The sequence below is a fragment of the Halyomorpha halys genome, unplaced genomic scaffold (genome assembly GCF_000696795.3).
Source record: "Halyomorpha halys isolate HHAL.00 unplaced genomic scaffold, Hhal_1.1 Scaffold968.1, whole genome shotgun sequence".
Lineage (NCBI taxonomy): Eukaryota > Metazoa > Arthropoda > Insecta > Hemiptera > Pentatomidae > Halyomorpha > Halyomorpha halys.
Genome location: NW_027114226.1, coordinates 421,094 through 434,940, shown reverse-complemented (window position 1 = coordinate 434,940; position 13,847 = coordinate 421,094). Strand labels below are relative to the sequence as shown.

At 29.6% G+C, this 13,847-nt stretch overlaps 1 protein-coding gene across 4 annotated transcripts in view; it reads right to left on the bottom strand.

Moving 5' to 3' along the window:
• Window positions 1-13,847, bottom strand: part of ftz-f1 (ftz transcription factor 1) — a 348,349-nt gene that overhangs the window by 56,723 nt on the left and 277,779 nt on the right. For all 4 annotated transcript variants that reach the window (XM_067051449.1, XM_067051451.1, XM_067051450.1 and 1 more), the window contains one exon: window positions 1,301-1,983. In XM_067051449.1, the coding sequence (XP_066907550.1) occupies window positions 1,301-1,983 (683 nt within the window). The remainder of the gene's footprint in view (window positions 1-1,300; window positions 1,984-13,847) is intronic.

Sequence of the window (13,847 nt, the reverse complement as noted above, 5' to 3'; positions counted from 1 at the left end):
TTAAGTATACTACAATAGCAGCGAATAATCAGTATAATTAAACAATGTTAATTTTAATCGAATAAGTGTTACTGATTTTTTAAATTTATATAGGTTCACTATTCCTAAGCTAAAAATTAATAATTACAACACACATTTTTAGCAACGAAACGTATTCCTATGGCTTAACAATAAAAAATATATAGAAAAAATGGGAAAGTAGTGTCAATTGAGAATTTAATACTTCTTTTAATAAAAACTTAATGCACTTCGGTAGTCGGATATGTTTTTAGCCCAACATATACGCACCTCCCCCTTCACGTAAATGTTTTTTTTTTTTTACTTTACGCAATAACCTTCTTTCTTCGGAAGTTGTGCAATGCAGAAACACACTTAGCCGGAATGAATTTTTTTTTATTTTACAGTAGTGAATTTCGAATCAGGTTTGCCGATTTACCCCGACTGCTGTAAGTGTCGCAATTTTTTCAGCAGCCTGCATATAATCATGTTCTCAGCGAAGCCCTTCGGCCGCGGGTGATTCTATGTAACAGAAAGTGAAAATAAGAGGAATGGTATATGCTAACGAAACACATTGTAGATGATATTGTTAAACATTCATTTTCCAGCATCTTAGGTAAAATAAACCATAAGATTAATAAATTACGGAATATAATGAGCTACGACACAGAGTGAAGAAGAGAAATCCATTTGAGCTGAAACAGGATGTTATAAATAATTGAAGGCTTAGCGCACACAAATCAAAAAACACAAATCCTCAACTTAGGACTGATACAATCCTTCCCAGCTACGTTTCGGTCGAACTCTAGGGTATGCGCTAATTATCCGTCAATACGTGATTCATTCAGTATGCAACCCAACTTTGCACGCACATTTAATTCGCTGCAATGCAATATTTATTGAGTCCATTTCACGCAATTTGGTTCAGCGTATCGTCTCCATTCTCCGGTTAATATCTGCCGAATATATTAATATTTAATTAATGGAGGAACAACGCTTAAAGGTTTTTGAAAAGAAAGTTCAATTGACTTCCTCCTCAAAAACCTTCAAGTTCATTCATTAATGCATACGAACGTTTAGAAGAAATGAAACGTTTACTGGCTAGTTATTGGTTACCTTTTTTTGAGAGTTTTCGCGCTCGTTAATTATAATTCAGTAATGTTGTAACCCTCTCTTTTTAAAAGCCGTTTTGTAGGTTAAAACGGTTTGTAAAATCAGCGACTGCTCTAACGGCGATAATGTGAAATGTTAGGCATGAACAGAATACTATAAGATAGCAATAACATACTATTAAGGTACTCACCTTCAGGTCTTTGAAAAAGGTCGAATTCCTGGCCCAATCTACTTGCGAAAACAGATTTTGGTCCAACACTTTACACATGAGTTCGAATAAGTCCACCTCACACTGGTTATACGTTTGGTTTTGAAGAAGATTATAGAGTGAATTCTGCCACTCTTGGTCGTCTATCGCTAGAACGAAGTCCCGGATCATGGGGCTAACCTTCCCTTGGCTGTTGCCCGAGGACGAGCCCTCATAGCTGAAGCTCTTCTGGGGAGGTGGTGAGTTGGTGGGCCAGAGCTTGGACTGCTCGAAGACCTGCTGGGTAACCCTCTGCTCTGGGATCTGTAGCTGCTGGGCTGGCAGTACGGCCGAGTACATGCTGGTCTGCTGCTGCTGTTGCTGCTGCCCGAGGGCCACAGCGATGGGGCTGGGACTGCTGTCAGGGGAGGAGGTGAGGGAGCTGACCTGGGGGATCTGGATCTCCTGCTTGATCTGGAGGGCCCCGAAGTTGGAGCCTGGTGTGGTGTAGCTCAACGTCACCGCGTCCCCGCTCCCACCGTTGCCGCTGGTGTATCCCGATGAGTTCCTCAAGGTCTGGATGGCCATCTGCCTTTGTCGGATCATCTGCAGCTTCCTCGCCCGGTCCCTCTTGTACATTGGTCCGAACTTGTTCCTTCCACCTCGCATCCTATCCGCTCGAACCGCTGAAACAGAAACCAGCAATTGTAACCATCAGACAAAAAGTATTACCAATAATTGTAAATGATTAGGCTTCCTTAAGAAGTTAAGAAAGTCTCAATAAATAATTAACAAACAAGTCAAAACTATATAACTAAATATATCCATCGGATTCGAATCAAATCTAATTAGGCTAGATTTTTTTTAATAATAAAGAATGTTAACATTCATAAAAAGTAAATGAAATGTACAAATATAAAAGAGTTGAGAAAATTTTACTATTTCAATATTGTTGAGAAATTCGGTAAATGTTGAATGGAAATTTCCGTTTAATTAATTTGTGTTTCTCCGGTTTTGACATGACTATCGTATTTGCCATCTAAAAATTAATCAGGGACTGTTATTAATCGTTAATGAAAAAGTCGAGTCACCCCATTATCCCCTGCAGTCTTCAGCTAATGTAGAACAGAAAATCGTGACTAAAGGCTGACGGAATCAAATGAATTCTAACATGTGTTGATATTTTTAATAACGCCTTGTTTTTCTAATAAAACTACTAACGATATCCTGGGGGGGGGGATGATAAAACGTAAATCGAATAAAATAATCCAAGCCGGATGCCAGCAAGAGCTGAAGAATCGTTCTATAATTATAATGAGCCGAGACTAGATGATATAGATGAATTGTAATTAACAATGGTTAATTATAAAATACAAAAAAAGAAAGATTGAAAAAGGAAGCTGGGCGCCGCACACAAAGGGGGTGGGTCAGGGGTGCCAAGGCCGCCCATCGATCCGCTGCTCTAGATATTTTCTCCTCTCCGCCTCCTTTCTTGTAAACACCCCCAACCTATCCCCGCCCTCCCATAACAATAGATCAAAATATATACTTATTTTTTGACAACTATAATATTGGAGCAGATAGATTTAAAGATAAATTAAAAGAATCGAAACGTTTCTAAGTTTTGCAAAATGAACAATGTCACATCAGAAAAATATGGATAATTGCTCTAACAATGCCATATAGTTGATGAGGTAGAACAAAAATTAAAAGCTCATTTCCGTTACTTAACGAATATGAAATCTATTAAAAAGGAAAACTCTCACAATATTTTTAGTTCCATGTAAACTCAGGACTAAAAAAAAAAAATAAAAAACACCTTAATTGTAATGTGAGATAACTTAATAATTATTTTTATCTATAACTCTTGAGGTGTAGTACACATATTTCAAAAACAAGTCAGAATTTTTTTTTTATATAGATAATATAAACATTCCATTTTATTAATAAATACTGTTTATCTTTTACTGACAACTAACATTTAAAAAAAAAAAATAAAAAACGAAATGAATATCAGGTATTATAAACTTATAAGTTTATAATGTTAATTTTCAGTAAATGATAAAATTCGATATATAAGAAAACGTAACTTTTTCATTTTTTACTTCTTTTTTTTTAACGTTTTATATTAAAATAAAATAATATTTATTTAAAAACAATACAACTAAAATTATTATGGAACATGTCTTTTTTTTTTTTCATCTACCATTCATTCGAAAAGTATGTATCATATAGAAATGGCATTAGAAGAGAACTCCATTCATCCGGAATACAGTTCTTGTGTTAATGAAGAATTAGTAGAAACAGGTTTTAACTCTTCAATAGGAGGAAATATTTAGACAACTGGCCAGCACAATACTACACTGAAAGATTTCAAGTAAAAATCGAAATATAAATATCAAGTTAATTAAAATCTAAAGTCTCAGTTAATTTACCTTAACTATGATTTTATTAACTAATTAAGATAATAAGGAAATACATAATTCATAAAAAACTATTGAATATCTTTTTATGTAAGTTTAAAATTTACACTTGATGAAGGAGTGATGTCTTCGTGTAATTAATTAAAATGTCCTAGTTTTAAGAATTAATATTAATGGAAATAAACCTATTTTGGTTCACGAATTAAATCCAAAATTATTAATGAAAAATTTTTGCGGAGTCATTTGTTCCATTTAATAATTTTCTTGTGTAGGTCCATAGGTGTGGACTATTTGAGGATGCTAATAGTTTACGTATAATAAAAACTCAGTAATAATAATAAATTTTACAGTTTTTTTCAGGACTTTAGATATACATTGACATTTAGAATTGGAACAGAAAAAAATTCTGGCCATCAACTGTCGGACTTCCCACGCAAAGCCTGCGCAATGAGCTACACGTGCCCGGAACTTGGTTTTGTTCTCTTCGCAGGCGGATAGCATTAGAAAAGAAATTAATGATCGGATCGTTTGCTATAACGTCACGGATTAGTTATTTGTCTGATCATACTGATTCACTGATAGTTGAAACGTAAAGATTTAATTATAGAAGATTTTGGTTAGGCATCCTTCAGCAGGGAAATTTGAGGGGGTAAGAAACTTCTAAACCTTTTTTAAGTTTATAGTACTTAAATATTTTCCAATTCACAAAAAAATTGTATAAATTGGTTTCTAACATATTTTTCAAAGTTTATTTATAATATTTATAACATATCTTCATAAAATTTCTTATTACTATCTTCAAAACAAAAAAAGAATTGGAGAAAAGAGGAAATATTATTTTATTTCGTTTACTCTATTTTATATGATCATACCGTGAGTCTAAATATGATATTTCAGTGTTCTGTAATAACTTTTTAATTTAGTATTAATAATAGATAACAATTTACATTGCAAACTATTTTTCTTTAAACTGTAGAATTTCTTGTATGTAAGGGTCCGTTACAAGAGAAGTAACTGCGCAATAATAAGATAATAAATTGTCATTAATTCTTTTTTACTTATTTAAAAAGTATAATTGAATTGAAGATAATATTTTTAATAATTATGTAACACAAACAATAATGTGTTTGTGAATAATAATATCTGTTGTATGAGAAATTCGATTGTATGAATATCAATTAATTTATTCATTTTCGGGTCCAAAAAACGATTCTATGTTAATTTAATATTCGTTGGACTAAAAACATGTCACGTTGCCGGTGAAGTGTATAATTTCCCGTCAACAATGTAATGTATAAGCTGCTCTATTATATAACTGATAAATAAACTATTCGTACCACTAATTCCCAACATATCTCCAACTTTGGCCAGAATCGGAAGAGCCGTTTTTGAAATATTAAAAAAAAAAGTTAATAGATGTATGTAACAAATATTGTTACAAAGAACATACCTTTGCACATGCGTCAGAAAAGCAATTTGTAATTTGATGGACACTGAACCATCTACAAAATCGGATTAACGGTGGTATACCATAGATTAAAAACACAATATGATTAACATATAAATGATTTTATTCACAACTGGAAAATCAAACTAAATCCTAACAAATCCCATCCATCAGACCACCTTCCCTCTCCGCCGTAAACACCTACTCTCCTACCCTAATATATATCTTTTAAATATCCCAATAACGCCAGTTGAACAGATTTGCTACTTAGGACTCCATCTTGACAAGAGACTTACTTGGAATCCCTATACTAGACTGAAACGACAAGAAAAACCTAGTAGATTTCGATTACTAAAACTACTTGACAAAAGCTCTAAATTTAAAATAACGCTCTAAAATTTCAAAAAATAATTATCATATCATCTGTAATTGAATATGAGAAAATGCTTCCTCAGTAAATAATATCTGTATAAGAATCTGAAGAGCGCAAGCGAAGTATATATAAATATATGTTTTAAATATTTGAACAAGAGTAAGATGATTAAGAAATTGGTGCATTTAATAATGATTTCTTTTTTTATTGTAAAACAATAGTTCATCGATGCCTAAAATAACTATTTTTATTCATAAATACTTTTTCTTGATTTCATCAAAACTATAAAATTCAGCGTTTCAATTAGAAAAGAAGTTTCATTTCAGGATGAAAATATACAAGGAAATAAATCAAGAGAATCTTTGCTAGAACTCGACTCATTTCTAATATCAGGTACGATTTTTATTATAATATATTCATAAATTGATCTTAATTATATAAATAATATAAATTATAGTTAATCTATTATTTATTTTATAGTTAAACTATAATATAAATCCTCAATAATAATAGCCAGGTGAAAAAAAAGTCCAGGTATAGGGGTATTTAGGTCACTCGGTTGAAACATAAAATGGAAACAAGTCAGTTTTTTTTTTCTAGTAAGTACCTTACTTTCCTTTACAAAAGGAAAAGTCGAACGAAGGTAAAAGGTAAGCCACTATAACAAACGGACCCATCAAAACAAACAAGGTAAAAGTGTGACAAATCATGGACAGGTATCTATTAGGCCAACAGCTCAAACCAGCACAATACCAGTGTGGCATCCTGGATACCTGATGGTTTCGACCGCTAAGGTATTCAGTGTCCACTCTGTCAACACAGGATACACGCCTCTCGGATTTCAACTCAATGGCCGTAAAAGAAAGAGAAATTCAATGACACTAAAATAAGTTAACACCACATATTTATATTAATAAATACACACTGATAATATCATTAATATTATAAGCAATGTGACTCGTTGAGTGCAGAAGTGGTATAAATCAAACCTAGCATTATGAGATATTCAAAATTTTATAAGAAGTTCTATAAGATTTTAGTAGGGCCGCCCATAGCTCAGTGATTAAGACACTTTCTTACCAATTTAATATCTATTGGTGGTGCCGGTTCGAATCAGGCCTGGGGCGTTGACTTTATTCACTGAGTGGCGATCCCACAAAATGAAAAACTTTGCCCCCAACCATGGTTAGCCAGTAATCCAATGGGAATCTTGGCCGAAAAAAAAGAAAAGATTTTAGTAAGAAAAATATAAAGCATGTGAAAGTATACTTAACAATTTAAAAGCATTTGAAGTTGATGCACTCGTAAATTATTAATTATTTCTTTATGAAAAATAATATTGATGAGAACATAATGACTTGGATCGCTCATACTCTCAACGACTCATATCATCAATACTCCTCAAGAAAAATAAAAATAAAATGTTTATCAATATTAACATCTTTTTATCTGATTTACAGAAAGATGAAAAAAAAATCATTCAGCAGCTCATCCATACATATCATTAAATTAATACAAAGAGTTTATTCCTAGTTATGGAAATACACAATTAGTATTCAGTGAAGAGTCTAAGACTGAGAAAGTTGTTGGTTGTATGGTAATTATCGGCACAGAAACTACTACACGGTTACTCTTTATCAACTTGATGTACTTATAGTTTTTCGCTACAAAGGCAATGTTCGAATCCATAAGATTATCACAGGTAACTATAATGAATTTTTAATATATTGTCAGTCACTTTCGCCTCTAACTAGTACTTATTATATAAATGGTCACTAATAATTCAATATTATGGATTTCATGTCGAAATTGAAAACAGTAAGGATTTGAACAGATATTAAAAAATAAATAAATAAATAGTTCTCATCATAATAAATAATGATGGTAATTATATATTGTTCTATAAAAAAATTTGAGCTTTCGGTTTTTTAATATTTCGAAATAAATATATTTTATTTTAACCGAAACCAAAATTAACAATTTAGTAAAATACTTTCCGGCGAAAACAGAAGAAAATATCTTTCAATATTGGCCATGCAGTATGAAAAAGAACCTAGACAACTCCTCCATTTTTTATTGATTTTATACTGTTTACCGTTATTACTAAAACTATTTACCAGGTTTGAATAAAAAAATAAACTTAAATAAATATTTTTATTTTGTATTCATGAGAAAATACAAGGGCGTGCTAGCTGTGACATTTCATAGCGGAAAAGGCGAATCAAACCAATATATTAAAAATATATATATAATTATAGCAATGTTTTATTATTTATTAAAATTATTTGCTTAAAAAAAATTTTATTGAATTCATAATTCGTTTTCCTTCTCGGGGGGGAGGGGACAACTACTCTCGGTAAGCTCAGGATCGCTAATACAATTTTGTGTATTTCGTATTATGTATAAATCTAGTGCCCTCAATTAAAATATTATAACATTTTGAACAAAACAATCATGTCTCTTATCTTTTTTTTTTATCATCTAACTCCTTCAAATCGGTAAAAGATATGTCTAGGAACAGCTTAGAATATTTTATAAGCTAGCATGGATACGTAGATATTCAGCCCAGGCCACACACAGACATCAGTCAATTCGGACCAACAAAAAACTGCTGTCTTGGAATGGAATTTTAGCCCAACCTTCCTTATTTGTCACAGCCTTGGCACTAAGTGATTATCACTAATTTTGGTCTCTGGAGAATCCCATAAATGGAAAAATGATTTAAGATGACCAACCCATCAAACGAGACTTCTTCTTATTTTTCGCGTCAGAAAAAATCAAGATTTTTCAACGAATATAGTGGGAATATGAAGTAAGTGGACATGTATACTTCATAAACATTAAATTTCAACACATTATAAATTATGAATCTTTTTAGGATTTGAAAGAAATAAGTGGCATTAAATATTAATTAATATGTTTTTTTTTAATTACTCTACTTTAATAGGGGTTTTGAACAGAAGAATCACCTATTTTTTTCCTGTGATTTCTTTAATTTAATAGCCATTATCTTCATCAGCTTTTTATTTTGAACCCAAAACTGAGCTACAACTAAAATATATATATATACACTGGTATAAACTTGGCCTTGGGGGAACGCAAAATAAAAGGTGAAAGGGAGGTAGAGAATAAATGACCTTTCGACATAGCGATTTCAACAGGAAAGAATGGCTGTGACGGAAATGGTGAGAAAAGCTGTTTACTTTTAGCAATGAATGGATAAATAGAATTTTAACACATCCGATATAAACATAATTAATTACATTGAATTTGGTGAATGACACAAATCTTCCTTGTTCAATTGTAATAATTTATTTCATATAACCAACAACAACGTTTCGGGAATATCCCCCATCTTCAGGTTGCTATAAAACCAAATTCAACAAAACATTATAACATGTGCTTACAACAGATGGGTGATATTCCCAAAACGTTGTTGTTGATTATATGAAATAAATTATTACAATTGAACAAGGAAGATTTGTGTCATTCACCAAATTCAATTTAATTCCAGAAACTCTTCCAGTAGAATATTATTAATTTAACAATTAATTACCATTATTGTGTGTATAAATGAACATATTTTCTTCAATTACGAATTAGGAGTACGTTTTAAATTTTTAAAAAATTGTAAATTATATTAAATAACTATTAATTGATTCATGTCAGAAAGACCATAAGTCTAAATTATCGACACATAATTTTTTCCCGAAACCGAATTTCTGAACGAAAAATAAAATTTTACTATACAATACTATTCTATATGTTTAGAATTTTGAAGCATTCAAACTGTACTGATGACACAGTTTTTTCTTGATTACCCAAAAAATATTTTTGGCACTTATACCCTATCTAAGTTAAGTTAAGTTTTAGTTAACGTAAAAGTAGTATTTTAGAAAGATAGTGAATATTAAAGTTTAAATACTCTGGTAGTTACAAATCACCTTAATTTTTTTTTCTATTAACTGAATTCACTTGAGGCTCCAGTGGTTATAATATTTTATTGATTTATATTAATTAATTAAAAAATTGAAAATATTATTTTTAATGTTTTGCTAAGTTGTAATTTATGTTTATTAATGACCTAAAAAGAGTGAAACAAAAGAAACATTATTTTTTATCGAAATATAAGTTAACAAAATTTTAGTCCTGAGTTACGAGAAAATCAACACTTTGAAAAAAAAAACTTATACATATTTTTTTTAAATTTATATAATTATTATTTAAACACTTTTAATTATTGGTAACTACTATATTTAAAAGTGTAAACAAGCAAAGAGAGGTGGTATAAGAAATAATGTATTTGAAAGATACTAATTATATTAATACAATTTAAATGAAATTAATTATGATATATGAAAATATCTCTAACATGATGAGGGATGAATAGGCCATGAAACATATTAATTGAAATTATGATTTTTATTGATAAATCATTTATAAAGAGTTTTTCTGCCAAATAGTTTACGTTTCAACTTAAAGTTGTTTTTAAATAAACGGCGAATGCTTAAAGTGTTTCTTAAATTGTTATAATTTAACAAAATATTGAAACTAAAAAAAATTACGAAAAGTTTTCTTCATCAATTTTTAATATTTTAACTCTCACTAGGAGATAAATTAATTATAAAAATGGTGAATAACAATTATTGGTCAACGTTGGTTTCCCCTCAATCTCTCACTCCACCAGTTCCTAGTAACAATTATACTATACATCTTGCAGTCGATAAATATTCAAGAGGGAAAAACAAGAAATGGAATAATTAACAAAAATTATCAGCCAATTATTCGAGTTATCCTCAATATGTTTTTAATCTAGTTATAAGTAATACTTAATTAACTTCTAACTTAATTATGTTTTTTATTTCATTGTTTGAGCAGCTCTAATGATTCTCACTTCTTTTCCGGATTAAGCGTCAACTCCTGGTATCCTAAAATTTGTGCTCCGATCTGTCAGCGATAAGCCGACATCCAACATATGGAATGGAAGTCAGACTGCAGGAAATGTCGGATCCGACACCGATAATTACCGGACAGTGTGAAAACACCTAAGAACATATAAACAAATGGCTTTACAGCGACAATTCTCCTATGTGCCTTTATATTCTTAATACTTCTAACAAACGAAAAATTATAAATTATTATTGAGCTCAGTTTAATTAATATCCTTCAAGAATGATAAAATTTTCGTGAAACATTTTTGAAAATAAAATACAAAGAATTTCAGCTCAGACCAAATAGAAATATAGTAATTATTAACTAACTAAATTAAGCAGCCATTTTGTACATAATTATTAATCATGACTAAAATAAGCGCAACATTTCTTATTCTTCATTGCTATTCAGCTCTCATTTCGCAAATTTCTTCATCATCACCACTAAAGAGGCAAGGCTAGTAATTAGCCATCTTGTTTTATGTGATGCAAACCGTCTACTTTACAGCCCTATTTTTTCCCTCACTTTAATGAGAAATTTCTTCCTAACAACTTAACAGTACTATTACAAACCATAATTAGTCTTGAAGTAAGTAATTTGTTAAAATATAATTATTTTTACATTAAGACCGCCAATATGAGGTAAGTGATTGCTTTAAACGGTTATTTATATTTTATTAAAACCTATAACGTTTCTAACTTACTAAAAAATATTGTCAATCATGAACCTATTAATAATAATTTTAACAACAGACATAAATACGATTTAAAAAAAAAAAAAAAATCATCAGAACTGGCTAGGGTACTTTTCGCAGTGATGATAGAAATTAAAATATATATATATAAAGAATTGAACTGTCAATAAAAAGTGCAAAGTATCTATCTTAGGAAAATTATTGTTAAAAATATGATATAATAGCATCTCATGCAAATAAGTTAAATTATTATATAAAAGACTGATTTGTAACAGCTATTTGACAAGGAAAAAATTGAGGAGTTTTCAATCAAACTTGTATGTATTTACTAAGTTAAATTATTATAGGAGCATAAAAGACTGATTTGTAATAGCTATTTGGCAAGGAAAAAATTATATATGGAAATAAACTGAATATGTTTTTGTTTTAGAATATAATTTCCTCAAAAATATCTTTCTTTTTCGAGTTGTAAACTAATGCAATAGTAGGAGGTCTATTAAAAAATTAATTGGCTAATTTTTCATAGAAAACTCCTCAATTTCAACCTGCCTTTGAGACAATAATTGCAAAAAAGTAGATAATTAATTAGTAATAATATGTATCGACAGGGAAAATTATTTTTTAAATAATTATCTATTTATCAGATATTTATTGCAAATAAATATCAAGATAGACAAATGTTGTATGAGCGCTTTACATAGGAAAAATGGATGTTTTGTTTAGATTTTTTTGTATTGTATATGTGTATTTTTTTTCTTAACTTTATTCGAAACAACCTTTCGAACCATAAACCTATTTTTCTTCTACTTCTTATATATGAGTTACTGGTTCCTCATAATATGTGCTTACCTATTGCGGATGTTCAAACTCTTTGAATCATATACAATAATATAAAAGTTCAGTTCATCTTCCATCGTTAATGGCCAAATACACTTCTAATAATAAAATTTAAATCCCTAGTGAAAAATGAAGGATTTCTTCATCAAACTGAAGTTTTATGTTATTATAATGCAGCAATCACGTAACTCTAAAAGCTAACCTTTGAGACAATGCATTTCAAAAGTTTATTTTTCTTATTAAAACACATTTTTACTTGTATCCAGTACTACTAACTATTTTACTAACAGTTTACCTGTAAAATACTATATATTATCTTAAATTATTTCTATTAAGGATAGTAACTAAGCAATCAGAATTATGTAATTCTACAAACGTCTTTCACAATGGAATATTTGAATTTCAATTATTTTAATGATTAATATTAAAACACAAATACCCAGAAACAGACGTTCCGTTCATATGATTATCATCAGAACTCAATATTGTTTACAATAATTATCACAAACCAAATTATATGGAAATTCACGGATAAGAATCCAAAATGAATAAAATGATCCACTTCAAAGAAAACAGAATTACTAAGGTTTAAACAAATGAATTCTAATTAAGTACACTATTCTGTAAAATTAATTAGTGAGGTATAGTTAATGCAATGAAAATTTAAAAAACTGGCTTTGAAAATATATTTTTAAAAAATAACTAATCATTCCAGTTTAAAGAAAAATATATAAGCAATAAGCAATAAGGCACTATTTCATAATGAAGGATACTTAATCGAAAATGTAAAGATAGATGAATATGTTTATTTACATAACGTAAGCATATATATTTTATTAGGTAGGCATTTTATGTAAAGCAAATTTTAGAAAATACTAATGGTTCGTCTGTGAAGGTTTCTTTAATATAATGATATTAAACATTATGTATATTAGGATTAAAATAACGCAAATTAATGTATTATCCAATAAAAGAAATAGTAGCTAACTTAAACTAAAAATCTTTGCGACAGACATAGATTTCTGGGTGCTAGCAAATAAGTGCTACTAGCTTGTAAAACCAAGATTATATTCGTTAGATATGTTTTATAAAAATTAAAAATTAGAACTATAATTCTACCCCTCACATTTCGTAATATAAAATTGTGCCAAGGTTCTACGGAAATCTCGTTTACATCAATCAAGAAAACTGTGCCAGTTTATGAATTACTTAACATATTTTAACCATTAACCAGAAGATAATTCTATCAAAAAAAGGGGACAAAAATATATCCTATTACGGTCTACAAAAAACAAAAGAAAAAAAATCACAAATTATTAGGTGTTACAATAATAAAATAACATGCATGAACGAAAAACGACGAAATAAAAAAAAAAAAAGAAAAGAAAAATTGTTATCAACCTAGAAGATTTAATATACGTTTTCAATTAATGAAGTTATTTTTTAAAAAAATTTAAATTTTACTACTTTAAAATAGAATTTAAAATTGGAAGATGTGAAATGAGGTATAATGGAACAAATTAAAGTAAAACTACTTCAAAAATATAGTTTGAATTCAAAATAACTTTCGATGGCCCTTGTTCTTGGAATTTGTTCGTAGAAACATTTGTACTTGGAAAGTATGAAAATTTTCATGTCATTTTCATTTTGAAATACCAGGTCATTCAAAAAGTCCTGTCGTTTTTTTGGGGGAAATTATAAATAAATAAATATTTTCAAATAATCACCTTTATTCATCAAAATATCCACCGTTACAGTCGGTAACCTTCTCCCAACGAGATGGTAAAGCCCAAATTCCTTCCTTAAAAACTGTTGATTTTTACTGCAAAAATAAGTGGTCAGTT